The sequence below is a fragment of the Mandrillus leucophaeus genome, unplaced genomic scaffold, assembly GCF_000951045.1.
Source record: "Mandrillus leucophaeus isolate KB7577 unplaced genomic scaffold, Mleu.le_1.0 Scaffold61, whole genome shotgun sequence".
In the NCBI taxonomy this organism is placed as follows: Eukaryota; Metazoa; Chordata; class Mammalia; order Primates; family Cercopithecidae; genus Mandrillus; species Mandrillus leucophaeus.
This window is the reverse complement of record NW_012106586.1, coordinates 3,459,178-3,476,795: the sequence shown is the minus strand read 5'-3', so window position 1 is coordinate 3,476,795 and position 17,618 is coordinate 3,459,178. Positions and strand designations below refer to the sequence as shown.

Sequence of the window (17,618 nt, the reverse complement as noted above, 5' to 3'; positions counted from 1 at the left end):
GGTTATATACTCAGTAATGGGATTGCTGGGTCAAATGGTATTTCTAGTTCTAGATCCCTGAGGAATCACCACACTGTCTTCCACAATGGTTGAACTAATTCACACTCCCGCCAACAGTGTAAAAGTGTTCCTATTTCTCCACATCCTCTCCAGCATCTGCTGTTTCCTATAGCTTCTAATACTTAATTTTTCGGTCACTTAGGCTGGGCGCAGTGGCTTATGCCTGTAATCCCAGCACTCTGGGAGGCCTAGGCGGGTGGATCACCTGAGGTCAGTAGTTTGAGATCAGCCTGACCAACATAGTGAAACCCCATTTCTACTAAAAATACAAAAATTAGCCAGGCTTGGTGGCACATGCCTGTAATCCCAGCTACTTGGGAGGCTGAGGCAGGAGAATCGCTTGAAGCTGGGAGGTGGAGGTTGCAGTGAGCTGAGATCGCAACACTGCACTCCAACCTGGGTGACAGAGCGAGACCCCATCTCAAAAAAGAAAAAAAAGTCAAAGATATGCTTTATTTTCCATAAGACTGAATACAAACACACACACACACACACACACACACGTGAAAGTCAAATCAGTTTTTATGCAATTAAAAACTGTGAATCACTACAAATATTTTATCATGATCTAGATTAATCAATGTAAGTGGTTCATTGGGTTATTTGATTTTTTTTCCTTTAGAACAGAATTTCCAGTGAGGTTTCTTAGTAACAGCAGGTAGAAAGTTTTCAAGAGCAACCCTACATGTTATATTGTGTTTGAGGCTTCAGTGCTAAGTAAAAATGAAACTGCCCCAGGAAAATGCCTGCTGAACAAATGCAAAGCCATAAATTAAAACGTTAGGATTATAATGTTATAGTCACACATATCCTTAATCTTTTTAAACAAGCGTGCTAAAACCTCCAGAAACGTCTACTTTTTCCATAACAAGGCGTGGCATCTTTCTCCTCTGCCACCCGTTTCCATGTGGCCTGTTTTTCTGAGAGCCTCTCCTTGTCTGTGCAGAAAGAAAGTGATGTACTTTGAACTGCACTTTCCTAGCACAGCTGCAACAAGGGTGGCTCCAAACATCTCCCTGTGGACAGTGAGAAAGGACAGGAATTCGGACCAAGAAAAATTGTACGTACTCCCTGAGATGGGCCAAAGGGCCCCTAAGGGCAGGACTGCTGAGAGGGCAGTAAATGGAAGTGGAGAACTCACAGGCTCCTGGAAGGCCCTCACAGGAGAATCACCAGAGAGTTGGCCCGGGGCTGTGAGGATCACTGGCCACCACAGTCTGTGCTTGTCAGAGGCCAAAGGATGAGCTCCACAGGCCACAGAGGTGGGGAGAGGACAGGGCATACCACAAGGGACAGAGAGACAGTGTTTGAAAGAGGGATATGGGACAGGAGGCGACGGCAAGTATGGGAAGAAAGTGCTGAGCTGGGAGAAGGCAGGAGGGGTGTTTAGAAAGAGCATTTTAGTTAGTCTCTTCATATTATTTTTTTGCGCTATTTATTTTCCATTGTTTTTCTTGGAAGTCTGGTCCTGACAACGTGTCCTACCATTTTCCAGTAACAGAAGGTTAATCTGTTCACTATATTTTCACTCTTCAAAACCCTAACACTACAGAACACGTTTCTTTCTGAATTAAATAGCAAATGTCTCTGCAGTGCTGAGACCCGTATTTTGCTGCATTATAAATGAATTCTGTAGTTCCTTTCATATTGACATCAAATCTAAAAACATAACCACACACAATGCTGTCAGGCAACGTACTCACTTCTACTTAAGGTAGCTACATCTAAAAGCTAAAATCAGAGCTCACGTTTCTACTGTTAAACGTATCACTATGCTGAAATACTATAACTTTAATAATTATGTACCAATGAGTAGTTTCATTGTATATAATGCAATTATTATTTTCAAAGTTTGAAGTAATTCTGAATTTTAACGGAGATGAGCCATCAAGGACATTCCCACACAACGCGTCAGCTTGCTCCCAGCTCTGCCCAGCTCTCCCCTCATCTCCAGGAAAGGTTCTGGTGCGCATGAAGCCATACCTGTATGGTGTCAGGATGTTCAGAGGCGGTGGCTTATCACTCTGGTTGTAAATATCAGCAACAGGATTAGGAATGCTGTTCTTTGAAACCACCTGCTGGTCTTGGACTGTGGAACTTTTGAAAGCTTTTTTCATGTTGATATCCTGTAGTGAGACTATTTAGAGAAAACCCCCCAGGTGAGTTATACAGAAATATTTTTAACTCTTTAGAAATAAGTACCACTTGACTCACAATCAAAAGCACCTCCTAGAACAACCAAATAATATTTTTATTGTCCATTTAAAACCATGCTTAATAGCATGTGTATTCCTTCCCTTTCACAGATAATAGCTATCACTATGAAATGAGGTCAAATCATGATCTCTTTTTTTTGTAGTAATCTAATTATTTCACTGAACCTACTATTAGAGTAACATTCTTTATTTAAATAGCACTTCTCAGAAATCACATAGGAATATAGCTATGAATGTAACACGCACGTACATGCACAGATTTCAATACCCTAAGGAAAATACCGTTCAAACAACATTAGTTTAAATATAATGCATGTGGGAAATACTTCTGCAAAAATTACATAAATGGAAGTAACACATTAAGGTTTTCTGCAACAAACATTAAGGAAAGATGGCAAGGCTTTTCAACATGCATCTAGTCCCAAAAATTAAGTAGCTTAATCGATGATACAAAATTACACTAAGGATTCAGAAAACCGGGGCTGGGTAAAGTTCTTTCTCGTGCTTGTACAGCACTTTACATTTCATTTATTAACTCATCTGACTTTCATCAAACTTTTTGAGGTGGACAGACTAGGCTATCAACCCACCTATTCAACCACTGAAGCTGGGCTTCAGAAATGTTAAGATTCCAAAAACTCCAGTGAAAAAGTGGCAAGACCAAAACAGAATACAGACTACCTAACTTTCAGTCAAGTATTTCTTCTACTGTAACATCCGTGACCAAGAAAAGTAATGAAGTAAAATCTTGTTTGGAAAAGGATTTTAAAGATATGACATGTACTATAAAATCTCATAAAATTTAATCTACAGATTAATCTTTTCCAGGGTAAGGTTATCATAAGCATTCTAATGGCAACAGCCAACAAAAAGTTGAAGAAATATGAATAGCTATTAAAAATCAATTGTGATACTAATTTAAAACGTGAATGATTGGTTTAAGATGTTAAGATTTCCTTACCTGAACAGACCAAGTAATACTTATTGCTGGAAAAGTGAGTAACAATGCTTCTATAATGGATATTAAAATCAATGTTCTACATTTTTGTTATATTTGTAATTCACTAATCAAATTTTGACCTTTGAAAAAGACCTGAATATGAGGTAACATATATTTTTTAAATGATGAGGGATGACTCCTACAAATAACTACTTTAAAAAAAAAAAGTATTATTTTTACCAATACTACTCTATAGATACAGCGCAAAAATCAGACACTAGGATCTTTACAAAGCAACAAGAGAAACTGTTAACTGCCATTATTTAAAGGTAAAACTAAATTTTAACCTAAATATTTTTCTCAAAATAAATATGAAGTAGTATATTTTGTACTTTTTTAGCATATTTTCTCCAGCTCAATCTCAGTCTTTCATTCAAGATACTGAAAGTAAAATTTTAAAAAAGGGATTGTTGATAGCTTCAATTTTGTTGAGACTGACAATTTCAGGGTGTATCATCAAATGACTATCATTTAACTATACAATGTTTGTCAATATTAACATTATTTTAAAGCCTGCAGCCTAAAGGCCTTCAGTAAATGCTATTTCTGAGAAGGTTAATAAAATTTTTAAATCAGCAGAATCACCAGGATTTTACAGGCATCAATCCTAAGAGCACCAGGTGCTTGTGTCACACAAGGTATGTATAAGACTGTCTCGGGCTCTGTAATTTTTAGGTAAGAAACTATTTTAAAAATAACTATCAGTAACCTAAATTGAGGCTTCTAATACTGACTCTATTCAAAGAAGCCTTTAAAACAAATACTATATTGGTAATTTTCTTAAAAAAGAGTATACAGTATGAAGTAGACCAGATATGAATCTTTTCATTGTGAATTAACCCAAAGTTGTAGGTTTTTCCCCCTCACTATTCTTCTAGGAAAAGACATGATGAAACATCAGCATACCACCCCAAGGAAAAAGCAGTAATTACACTGCAATTAATTACTACCATCTTGTCAACACCACTTCTAGCTCACTGCTTTCAAGCAATTACCTACCCTCTTCCACTGTTGAATCCAGCTGGGTGACTTTGACAGCGAGGCGATCAATTCTGTCTTGAAGAGAATTTGCTCTGATGTAGAAGTTGTTAGCTTCATTAAACAACTCACCAAATATGTCTTCAGCATGTTTGCCTGTAGAATAAAATGAATGGAGAAGGCCATCTGTTAGGGAGCTGATGAAGCGGCCCTCACACATCCTCACCTGTCAACATGTGGGATTTTGTGCAAACGAGTATGAAAATAAAGTGTCACAGTCCAAGGCCTTTAGAACTTCTGAAGTTTATTAGAGATACTCTTATAAATCTGAAACTGACTCAAAGCTGTAGAATTTTAAAATACCCCAGATAGCATAGAATCTTTATTGCTATATGAGCTATCGTTCAAGTTGCTTCCCACTAATTGCAACTTAAGTTCTCATTTTTCATGCTTTAAGTGTACAATCTCAGGAACCAAACTTTCACTTTATTCCCCAAGATAACTGAATTATCATGTTGGCCTTTAAATTTGGGATTTTATCTCATTCACAATCACAAACATTAGATATCTTATTTGTGCCTAACACTTTCCAATGGCATTAAATTCTTCCAATTAATATTTTGAAATCTAGGTATATAGTGCTAACTCACGCACTCTCTATAAACCAAGATTTTGAATTCTGGGTTAACTTTTTCTGCATGGCTCATTTCTACATTCCTCTGAGTGTTAGATATAACTCCCACTTTTCTTAAAATGTAACATTTCTGAAAATTTAGCAAGCAAGATAAGAATCATCTGCTTACACTGAATTTCCAAATCCTAACACCATTACTTTATCCATTCAACAAATATTAAATAGCTGCCTACTCTGAGTGGGTACGACACATCTCACCTTAACTTTTCTGAAAGAGATACCTACCACTTCTTTTTATTTTTATTTTCTATTGGTTTACCACTCAAATGAGAAAGAGAACCTGAACCTCCCAGGAAGAAAACTTCATTAGAGTTCAGAATAACCCTAAAGTTCTCGTGGTGCTTTACAGTTTATACGTTGCTTTCACAGCCACTTTCTGTACCCTTTGCTATAATCCATGAGACCGTGAACTCCACCTGTGTGATGTCTCCTGCATACACCTGTTCAATGAATAAGTGAGTCTGGGAGGTAAACAGGAAGTTAATGTTTTCATTCTCCGGCTGACTAAACAGAGGATCAGAAAGGGGATCTGTCCAAATCCCATGGCTAGTACAAGGCAGAGATAGATGAAACAAAAATACGGTCTTCTAACTTTTAGTTCTCTGCTTTTATCACATAGCTCCCTGGACTCCCTTGGCTGCAAACTTCATGAATTATTTCATGCCATGAAACACTCGATAATTTCTTATCTACTTAATGAAATGGACTAAAATATTTTACTGCTTAAATGGTTACACCCAGACACTGGGGATGAATTCTTACGAGTTTAAAATTAGTGTAATTTCATAGATTCTGTGTAACTGTTTTAACAAGAATTATTTCTCTTAGAAAATAAGAATAAATCAATAAACATGTACCCCATCCCCCACCAAAAAAGGAGAGAAAAATCCAGATTTCAGCCTTCAGCTAAGCAATAAATTGCTTCTCTTAAAGCTCAATATCCACAGCATGGCCTTCTGTGTTCGCTTAATATTCTGTCGAAAGTTCCCATTCCCATAACATGCAAAATGGTTCCACAAAGGCAAAAAAATAAAGCCTTCACACAAACTATATACATTTTAACACACTGTAACTAGCTGTGGCATCCAGAATTAATGCTCATTTACTGCTTTATGAACTCTTTCCTGAGCTCCAGACTTGTTATCTAATTAGCCACTGAGCATCTCCATGCTGATGTCTGTTAAGACTCTCAAATCCTGTACAAGCTGAAATATAATTCCTTTTCACCTTACCTCAAACCTGCATCCGCATGTTGAAAAGCACCCACCATCCAAAATGAAGCCCAAGCCAGAAATGGTGTCACTGTGACAGCTCCCTCTCTGTATGGCTAACTCAACACCAAGTCTTGTCCCCCTACACCCACCGCCATCTTGCCCCAGACCCTCATTTCTCTCCTGAATTACATCAATAGCTTTCAGATTCACCTCCCACCCCCGAACCCATGCATCGCACTGCTGCCAAATGATCTAACAGGAAGAACTGACTACGTCATTTCTATTTGAATTCTTTACTGCTCCCCGTCATTTCAAGATAAAATCTAATAAGCCCCTCAGTATGACAAAGAAGGCCCTGTGCACCGCACTTCATTTCTTTTTTTTCCCAGTTTTTAAAAAATAATTTCAACTTTTACTTTAGATTCAGAGGGTACATGTACAGGTTTGTTACATGGGTACACTGAGTGACCCTGCAGTTTGGGGAATGAATGATCCCTACCCAGGTAGTGAACATAGTATCCAAGAGACAGTTTGTCGGCCCTTGCCCCACTCTCTCTCTCCCCATCCAGTAGTCCCCAGTGTCTACTGTTCCCATTTTTATGTCTATGTGTACCCCATACTTAGCTCCCACTTGTAAGTGAGAACATGCAGTATTTGGTTTTCTGTTCCCGTGTTAATTCTCTTACAATAATGGCCTCCAGCTGCATCCATGTTGATGCAAAAGACATGGCCTCATTCTTTATTATGGCTGTGTAGTATCCCATGATGTACATTTTCTTTACCCAATCCACCACTGACAGGTACTCAGGTGGATTCCATGTCTTTCTTACTGCAAATAGCACTGTGATGAACATACGAGTGCATGTGTCTTCCTGGTAAAATGATCCATTTTCCTTTGGGTCCATGCCCAGTAATGGAATTGCTGGACGGAATGGTACTTCTATTTTCAGTTCTCCTTTCCACAGTGGCTGAACTAATTTACATTCCCACCGTGTTTACAGTAAGTAAGCATTCCCTTTTTTCTGCAGCATTGCCAACATCTGTTATTTTTGACTTTTTAATAGTAGCCTTTCTAACTGGCTGCACCTCATTTCTGCCCTTGCCTGGTGCTCCAGCCAGAATGCACTACTTACAGTCCCACACTTCTCCCACTTCCTCACACTCTGTCTGTGCTTCTGCACAGCTGCTCTGCTCCCTCTGCCTCATGCATGGGCACCCCCTTTCTCACAGTAATAGCTGACACTCCTGAGCACTCACGGGGCAGACCAAAGCCTACGTGTTTTACCTACCATTTCTCTTCTTACAAATCTGCCATGATTTCAGTCATTTTAACAGTTTTAAGAATGACTGAAATCCCTTTCACTACCACCTCTCATACCCATTAGGATGCCACTATTTAAAAAACAAAAACAAAAATGCAGAAAACTGTTGGTAAGAATGTGGAGAAATTAGAACCCTGTGCACTGTTGGTGAGAATGTAAAATGGTACAACTGCTGTGGAAAACTGTGTGGTGGTTCCCCCCAAAATTAAACATATGACCCAGCAACTCTACTTGAGTATATACCCATAAAGAAGTGCAAGCAAGGACTGAAGAGACGTTTGCATACCTATGTGCACAGAAGCATTATTTGTAGTAGCAGAGGTGGAAGAACCTGAGTGTCCATCAATATATGAATGGATAAACAAAATGCAGTATACACATACAATGGAATATCATCCAGCCTTTAAAGGAAGGAAATTCTGACACATACTACAACATGGATGAACCTTGAGGATGACATTAGGCTAAGCAAAATAAACCAGTCACAAAAAGACAAATTCTGTATGAGTCCACTTACATGAGGCATCTAAAGTGGTCCATTTCATACAGACAGTAAAATGGTGGTTGCCAGGGGTCAGAGGAGGAGGGAAGTGGGGAGTTCTTTAATGAGTGCAGAGTTTTACTTCTGCAAGATGACAACATTCTGGGGATCCGCTGCACAACCATGTGTACACAGTGGTTAACACTACTTGCTACAGTTTGGATGCTGGTTGCCTTCAAATCTCATACTGAAATGTGATCCCCAATGTTGGAGGTGGGACGTAATGGAATTTGTTTGGATCACGGGGGTGGATCCCTCATGAATAGACTAATGCCCTCCCTGAGTGAGCGAGTTTGACTCTAGCAGTTCCTGTGAGAGCTAGCTGTTAAAAAGAGCCTGGCAGCACCTCCGCTCCTTGTTTCCTCTCTCTCTCCATGTGCCCTCTGCACACACAGCTCCCCTTCACCTTCCTTCATCAGTGGAAACCTTCTGAGGCCTCACCAGAAGCAGATGCTGGTGTTATGCTTCCTATACAGCCTGCAGAATCATCACCTAAATAAACTTTTCTTTATAAGTTACCCAGCCTCAGGTATTCCTTTATAGCAACACACAAAGACGCTACTGGACTGTACACTTAAAAACGGTTCAGGTAAATTTAATGTTATATAAATTTTATCACAATTTAAAAAAAAAAAAACCTGGAGAAGAAAATCATAAAAATCTAGAATTCTGCACTGAAAAAACCCTCCCTCTTCCCCTGCTCCTCACCCTATACTCTTTCTCTCTTCCCTTCACAGCAAAGCTTCCCCGGAGTACTCCATGCTGCTCTGTCCTCGCCCCTTTCCCCATTCTGCCCAACCCCACGCCAGTGCTGTTTTTGCCCTATCACTCTATGAAAGGGCTGACCCAACTCGGCAGACCATCTCTCCCTGCTAAGTCAAGGGCCAGTTCCCAGGTCTCATCCATCCGGCCTCTTGTGGCACGGCCCAGTGCTGACCATGATGCCCAGGCCTGCCTGCCTGCCAAGAGCCTGCAGGTGCCCTCCCGCCTCATGGGCCCTCCACTCACTCTGCTGCTTCCTTCCTCCCCAGACTCAAAACTCTGCAGGAGCCCAGAGCTCAAGGTCTTGGCTTTTTCTTTTTCTTTAACAAAAGTTCTTTTTGCTACAAAAACAAACAAACAAACAAAAACTAATTACTTCTGCTGCTAAACCTAGTGTTTTAATATTTCCAAAAACTCCACTTTTAAAAACTACTGACACAGAAAAAAAGCTCTGTGTTAAATATTCCAACCTCTTCTCTTTTCCATCAACATTCATTTAGGCATCTCATCCGGCCTAATGGCTGTAAACACTTCCTCTATGCTGACGATTCCTAAATTTCTACCTCCAGATGGACCTCTTCCTGAGATCCTGGCGCATGTATCAAGCTCCTTACTGAAGCACCACTGGGTGTCTGATAACTGAACATATAACTTGGCCGGAATGGAGTCCACACACCCCCTCATAAGCCTGCTCCTCTCCTGTCTTCCCCTGTTGGAAGAGCCAGCTCCATTCTTCCTGTTGCTCCAGTCCCAGACTTTAGGGTCATTCTTGCCATCTCTCATTCACTCACACTCCACACTGGCTCTCCAGCAAACTGTCATACACATCCATTTTCAGAATACATCCAGGGTCTGACTGCTCTGCACCACCTGCCCTGATCCTACCCTGCCCCAAGGCATAATCACCACTCGCCTCGACCTCCCTAACTGCCAAGGGATTGGTCTTCCAGCAACCTTGCCTCCATCCACGCCCCTGCTCAGAACACTCTCAACCAAGCAGCCCCGGCCATCTTGTCCAAACCAGCCTCAGATCCTGTTGCTCCTCTGAGTGTTCAAATCCATTCCATGCCTTACCAATTCACTCAGAATAAAAGTTAAAGGCCAGATGACCACTTATAAGCTCCTACACAACCTAGCTCCGTTCACCTTTGGGCCTCATCTCCTATTAACTTCTCCCTTGTATGTCCCACTCCAACTACCCTGGCTTCCTCACTGTTTCTCAGACATGCCAAGCATCCCCCTTCTCCCGAGTTCTTTGCATTTCCAGTTCCTTCTGTGTAGACCACTTCTGCTCTAGAGACTACGTGGTTTGCTCCCTCACTTCATCTAGCTCTATACCCAAATGTCACCTTCTAAGTGAGGACTTCCTCGCAGCCCTGGCTAAATGCCATCACCTCATCCCACATGTGATCACACACCCCTCTTATCCCTGCTCTGCTGTATTTTCCTGCTTAGCACTAATCACCAAGTAATAAATTATGCACTTGTATGTATTCATCTTGTTTCTTGTCTGTCTCCCATCACTAGAACATATGATCCACAAAGACAAGGATTCCCCTTAGCTCTGTGTACTGCTTTATCAGTCTGCAATGTCTAGAGCATGCCTGGCTTGTAGTAGGTACTCAGAAAAGATTTCAGAATAAGTGAATAAAAACACAAGAACTGAGTCCTGGCTAACTCAGGATGTAGGCTGGGCTCTGTAAGAGCACTTGCCCCCTCCGTGCTCCACAATGCCCTGAGCTGACCTGGATCACAGGACTCGTCAGAGAACTCTAATCTTGCCTTCATTCATCTAAGCTCTAGGAGAGCTGGAGCTCTGCCTTTCACCTCTGCACTGCTTGTACTCAGCCAGTGCTCAACAACTACCAGCTGAATGAAAAGCACATGATCTATGCCAGTGTTTCTTGCTAACAAGCACAAAGCGAACAAATGCTTCCTGCTCAAGGAAGGCTGGGCAATGAGGAGCTAAAGGATTAAACATGTTTCTATGCCTTGGGGTGTCTCAAAGTCATTAATAAGCTAATGTGCACTGGCAATTTGCAAGAGAAGCATTCTCACATATCATGTACTTATAGCGACTGGGCCTGGAAACACCTAATAACATCTTTCAAAACTACTGTTTTATAGAATCCATTTGGTGAAATGCTGGGTGATTTGTAGATGAACGCCATGTTCCGAATGCTTCATATTCAAGTCTATCAGTTCTTTATTTCTCAATGTCTGACATAGTCACAAAATGAAACCAATTTTTGTGTTTCTGCTTGACCATTCACAGTTTAAAATAAATTTATATATACACACATACTCCAGTGCAACTTAAAAGCTCCCATTCCATCCCCTTCGGCTGTACAGAAAACTAATTAATAGGGACAGCATATATACCAAGAATATGGGAGTGTATCCCATAGCCTCTTGCAAAAGTGACAGCAATATTCTCAAAGCACAGCAACTACTATTGAGAACACCACCATGTACTCTCAGCTCAATCCTGTATAAGCAGAAAAGGACAGGCAACATTTGCCTCTATGTCCGATGCCTAACCCTACTTGAAAAACATGCAACTGATACTGCATTTCCACTCAGAAGTTCTCAATTTATAAAGGGACATAAAATTTAAAGACTTGCATAATTAATATTTTGCCAGCTGCTGAAAGCTGACAAGTGTCTGAAGAGAAAAAAATGGAAGGAGCTATATTTTCTGATGAATAAGAATAAAGTGTTATAATTACAGCCTTCAGTTTTGCAAACAGCAAATGATTTGAAAAGCTGAATTCTACTCACTCTTTCAACGGCAAGTCCATTAATAGCTAAACTAATTCTGAATTATGGACCACATTGAGGTAAATGCAATTTATTCATTCTTTGTTGACAAAGGTTCCACTTCTGGACTTACTAGTACCACATGAACTCATATCCAAGTACATCAGGTTGAGATAAATGCCTCTGTCAACTAAAGAAAAACCAGGCTTTTGAAGAATTTGAAAAATGGCTTTATTTGTAAGTCTTACTGAGGAATGTAACCCGGGAGAGGCTTCTCAGGAGTTGTTAGACTATTTTAAAGTAGTATTTTGGCCCACAGTTTATATATAAGTGATGGTGGCCCTGCCTGTGTCTAGCAGGTACATCAAATGTGTTTAGAAGTTATATTAAATACTTTTAGACCAACCTAATAGATGTTACAATAGAGTAAAATGTGAGGATACATCTGGTTATACATGATAAAAGCAAAATCAATAGACATTATCTTCTGCAGAGGAGAAGATAAGGGCTAGGATTATTGATTCACCTTTTTTGGAAAATGCAGTGATTTAGGCAGGGGATGCGGGAACCTGCACTCTACCCTGTGTATCATCTTTAGGGCATTCTTCCAGAGGGCTGCTCTCAGTCCTTGAGTCAGGCACTTTGTGAAGTTTTGTTGACAAGGGATTTTGTGAAATTCTGCTAGCAAGCCAAGAGAATGCGCAAAGGGCTCACAAGTTCCCCCTTCTGGTCATAATTCCACCCTCTGGTTGTATCTACAAGAGCAGCAGTGATTGTATTATGTAGTCAGGAAGCCTCTTGTCTAGGAAAGTCCACAGTCTTTAGTCACAGTTGTCACAGTCGTAAGGAATGAGTATCGGGTTTGGTGTGTATACTCATCTATTTATTGGAAAACACGTTTTGGACTGTATTTATTTTTTTAATTCATATGATCTCGTTTTTTGCTTGATGTCATCTTTTTCTGTACCTAATATATTTTAATGGGACTATTACAAGGAACTATAGATTATATATGGTAGTATTTATGTAAAATAAATTAAATAATTTAGTATAAAAGTGAGTTACAGATCGGAGAAAACATAACAAAATTGGGATATATTTATATACTAACTGTACTTTTAAATTAAAAATTTTTATGGAAGTACTGATGATTAATTTTTGTTTGGGTTAGAATAAGACCTTTTTTTATTTCTTGGTGTTGGGAAGGTTTATTACCAGGAAGTCATGTTTCTTGGTGGGGAAAAATAACTTTGTTATTTATTGTAGGCTGGCCAGATTGTCAGTAATATGGGGTCGGTCATGACATGAAATTATATGTTATTTTTTGAATAATGAATTATTTTTAGTAACTGAGTGACAATTATTTTGGCCTTAGCCACTGATAAATAGTTTCTAAATTCTGGAGAGTTTTAGGTAAAGAGAATTTAGGTAAAGAGAGTTTTAGGTAAAGAGCGTTTAGGTAAAGAGAAAGGTAAATGTTTTAATTTGTTTACGAAACTATATTCAGTTGTTTAAAGACATGAATAGCTTAAAAGAAACTTTTCTTACTTTGGAAAACGAAGTATAAAGAAAATCACTAATATTTTGACTTTATCTCACACCTCTAAATTGCCAAAGCATAAAAACTGTACATGGATTTTTCAGCTGTATTTAAAAGTGAAGATTTACTGGAAACAACCAAGTTATCTCGTATGAGTCCTTCCCGGGGAACAAAAGAGCAGTCGTAACTAGAGCTTTCATAAATTTCAGCACACACACTAGCACCTAGATCTCGGTTTGTCAAGATTTTGGCTTTTTGTTCTCCACTAAAAGGAAACAGGTTTCTTGGGAAAATGACTCCACGGCGCAGGGTAGAAAACCACATGAGCCTAGAATGCACTGCTGTGCTAGAAAGAGTAAAGTGCTCAAAGGACTTGACTTCTGAGATTGGTGGGGAGATGTCAAAAGGATACAGAAGCCTGTTTGAAAGGGCTCCCACCAGCCAAATGTAGAAAAATGTAAGGATCAAAATAAGTCAATGGATTATAAACCACAGAATAAAATAATCCATCAGTCCATACTGATATAAATGAGCAAGTAAATAAATAGGGAAATAAGTGAAAGCATTTGCAGCAGAATGCTAACTAACTAATGTTGAAGAAATTATGGCATGACAAAAAAAAATCATCATTCTGCAACCACCACAGCAACCGTTTCCGTCAAGGATCATCAGTGGATGCTGAGACTAGTGGGTTCAAAGAAGGATGGGAAACAGAACATTTATACAGTCTCAAAGTGTCTCCCCATATGATACTTTTTAATTACATAGGGAAAAAAATCTTTGCATTGCAGAAACTTTGGGTAATCAATCCACTGATGAAAGTCAGTATCACCAGTTACGGCACAAGCAGACACACGAGCTTCCTAATGAAACGCACAGGGGAGGACACATCATCCCCGTGTGGTATTTCTGTCAATATCCTAAATCTAGTCATGAGGAAATATTAGAAAATCCAAACCAAGGGACATTCCATAACATAAATGCTGGTTCCCTTCTAAAGCGTCAAGGTCATAAAAGTCACAGAAAGACTGAGGAACCATTTCAGATTAAAGGAAACAAAAAAAGAGATCATTTTTAATATATATGCATATATGCATATGTATGGTGGGAAAGTGGAAGAGAGGTCTGAGAAAAAGAAGAAATGTAAAACAAAATCTGGGAAATCTGGGTGAAAGCTTACGGAAATTATTTGTACTGTTTTTGATCTTTTTAAAGTCTAAAATCATTTCAAAATGAAAAGTTAAAAAAGAAACTTCAATATAGTATCTGTAATGTCAGTTCCTATTGAATTCCATAAAGTAACAGGTCGTAACATTGGGCTTAAAGTTTTTTCCCTCTTTTTTAGAAGTATTTTTTCTCCTATAAAATACATGCTTATTGTAAGAAATACAGAAAATACAGGAAAGTAAACAGTAGGAAAAATGACCCAAAGTCCAATTAAAGACTACTGCTACCATCCTGATTATAAAACACATGCTCATGATAGAAAATTTGAAAAATTCAGAAAAATAAAAAGAAACGTCAACCATAATTAACTACAATTAACTTTTAAAATACTTCATTACAGTATTCTTTCTAAGCATTTTAAGAACAGACATTGATTATTAAGCGTATTCATTTTTTCAGCAAATATTCAAGCATCCACTGTGTATCAGGCCTTGTCCTTGTTGCTTGAAGAAATACACTTGTGGACAAAGGCCCTGTTCTCATGAAGGGTATATTATGGTTGAGGAAAAGAGACAATAAACAAGCAATGTGACTGGTGAAAATAAGCACTACGGGGAAAATAAAGCCGTATTTTTTTATAGAGAACAGAGTGGAAGGAAGTGGGTGGTGGTATTTCAGTGGTCACAAAAGGCCTCTTTGATAAGATGGTATCAACTGACTGAAGAGGGGGAAGATGAATATCTAGGGCGAGAACCTTCCAGACAGAAGACAAATACGTGCTTGGTGTATATGAGCAACATCAAGGAGGCCAGTGTGGCTAAAGCCCAGTGAGTGATGGGGAAAAGGGCAGAAGAAGAGGACAGAGAAACAGATGCCCTTCCCTTTGTGTTGGGGAGGGGGTTGAGGGAAGTGACTGGAAATCCGACAGAAGGCGAGAGGCATACTGACCTGGATCAGAATAGTGACATCGGGGCAGCTAACAGGCATACAGATTTGCTATACATTTTGAAGATGACTGACAAGATGACTGACCTCATTCATTATTGGACTGGATGTCTCTGATATGAGAGAAAGAAGATAATCAAAAGCACTGTAAGAGGACAGTTTCCACTTGCTAAGACAGATGGGGGATGGCTGGGAAAGAAAGAAATCGTAGTTGCAGTTTTAGACATGTGAGATTAGAGATACCTATTAGAAATCCAAGTGAAGATACTGAGTGGACAGTTGTATAGTTGTATGTAAGTCTGAAGCCAGGAGACAGGTCAGAACTGAAGACATACATTTGAACATCATCAGCATAAAGACGTTATTTTGAGCCATGGGACCTGATGAGGTCAGTTAGTAAATGAGAACAGGCAGAGAAGAGCCAAGTGGGGAAGATCATTGAGGAGACAAAGAATAGCTTGTGAGGTAGGAAAAACACCAGAGTGGGGTGGCAGACCACTGTGCAGGTGAAGAGTGTTTCTCCAGAGGAGGCAGTTATCTGTGAGTCGCATGCCAGTCACAGATGAAGTAACAAGGGAGCCTGGCCACTGGATTTTAGCAGTATGCAAGTCACTGGTCATGCCAATGAGCAGTTTCAAAAGCATGAGTGTGACGAAATCTCAATGGGGACAACAGACAATGTGGGATATAGAGTATGAATACATCCTTCAAGGAATCCTGCTGTGGGAGCAAGAAATGGATGAGAGAGAGAGGATGATTTGAAATGTACACAAATTGGGAGATTTCTTTACATATTTATACTTGATGAGAATGACACAGAAAGAAGGGGAAAAGAAAATACAGAGAAGACAGAAGGTGCATGTAGCCTGGAAGGAGCCTGAGGGTATGGAATCCAGTGCTCAGCTGGAGGAGACGCTTGGATAGGAGCAGGAACAGCCTGTCCATTTAAGGGAGGGTGAGCAGGACACATGGGTACGGGGCCTATCAGCGTGCAATGTGTCAGAGGGAGACCTTTACTGCTCCTCTGATTGCTTTTCTTTTACCAGTGAAATAAGAAGCACAGTCATCAGCAGAGTAGGGAGGTACTAGGTGGAAAGACATGAAATAGGCAACTAGGAGCACAAAAACTAACACAGAGATTACAACAGGAGTGCAGAGCAACACCAAGGGCCCACCTGAGGCATGGGCTCATGATTTTAAACCTTTCTTCTTTCCTAACATAACCATTTAAAGCTACTAATTTTTCTCTACACACTTATCCCACAAATACACTGGTATTTCGTGTTCATTACCACATGGTTAGAAATCGTTTCTAATTTCCCTTTTGAGTTTTTCTTTGACCCGAGGATTGATTTTTAAATACTGTTTGATTTTCCAATATTTGAGAATTATCTAAAAAGATAATAATTATCCCATTATCATCACCCTCTGTATATTAATCTTTTTAAACTTACTATTTTATGGCCTATCAGATGTCCCGTTTTGGTATATGTTTCATGGGAAATTAAAAGAATGTGTATTCTACAACTTGGGAGTTTGGTATACAAAGATGAATTAAGTCAGATTGGCTGGTATATTCTTCAAACCCCCTATATCCTTACATATCTTCTGTCCACTTGTTCTTTCAATTACTGAGGGGTACTTGTTAAAATCTCCGATTATGATTTTGAGTTTGCCTACCTCGCCCTTCAGTTCTATTTTTATTACATGTAGTTTGCAGCCCTCTTATTAGGTACATATACATTTAAAGCTCTGTGTTCTTGACTCTTTTACCACCATTAAAGGTCCTGGCTTATCTGTTTTATAGTCTACTTCATCTAACATTCACAAAACCATATCTTATATCTTGTATTCACAGGGCATATTTTTTCTTACATCTTGCATTTGCAGGGCATATTTTTTCATTAACTTTCTTTAAATCAGTGTCTTCATCCTCAAAATGCAAGTATTTTAGTCTCACTTTTTAATTTAGCCTGATAATCTCTGCCTTTTAAGAGAAAGTTTAAAATGTTTCTATTTAAAGAAACTATTGATGTGGTTAGGATTAAATCTATCATCTGACTGTTTTCCATTTAGCCCTTCTGTTTCTTCTTCCTTTGTTCTTCCTTTCTTGTCTTCTGGGATAATCAAATCATTATTTTAGGATTTTGCTTGATATCTGTATGTTATTCCTGATGGTTACTAGAAATTATACTATGTGCCCTTAACTCATCTCTACTTTCAAATAACATAATATTTCATAAACAATGTAAAACACAACAGTGTAAGTCTATCACTTTCACACTCAGCATTTACTGCCACATATTTTACTGTCACATAGATTATAAACGCCATAAATTTTAGACAGTTACTAGTCTTTTAAGCAGACATAGACCTAATTATTGATGACCTTTTCTATTTAATCCCCTATTTACTTTTT

General features: G+C 39.2%; 1 protein-coding gene across 1 annotated transcript in view; it reads right to left on the bottom strand.

The window, feature by feature from the left end:
• The window catches only part of WASF3 (WAS protein family, member 3), a 77,511-nt gene that overhangs the window by 18,828 nt on the left and 41,065 nt on the right, over positions 1-17,618 (bottom strand). The window contains exons 4-5 of the mRNA XM_011999959.1: positions 4,276-4,410; positions 2,044-2,197 (exon numbers count right to left, since the gene is read on the bottom strand). Of these exons, the coding sequence (XP_011855349.1) occupies positions 2,044-2,197; positions 4,276-4,410 (289 nt within the window). The remainder of the gene's footprint in view (positions 1-2,043; positions 2,198-4,275; positions 4,411-17,618) is intronic.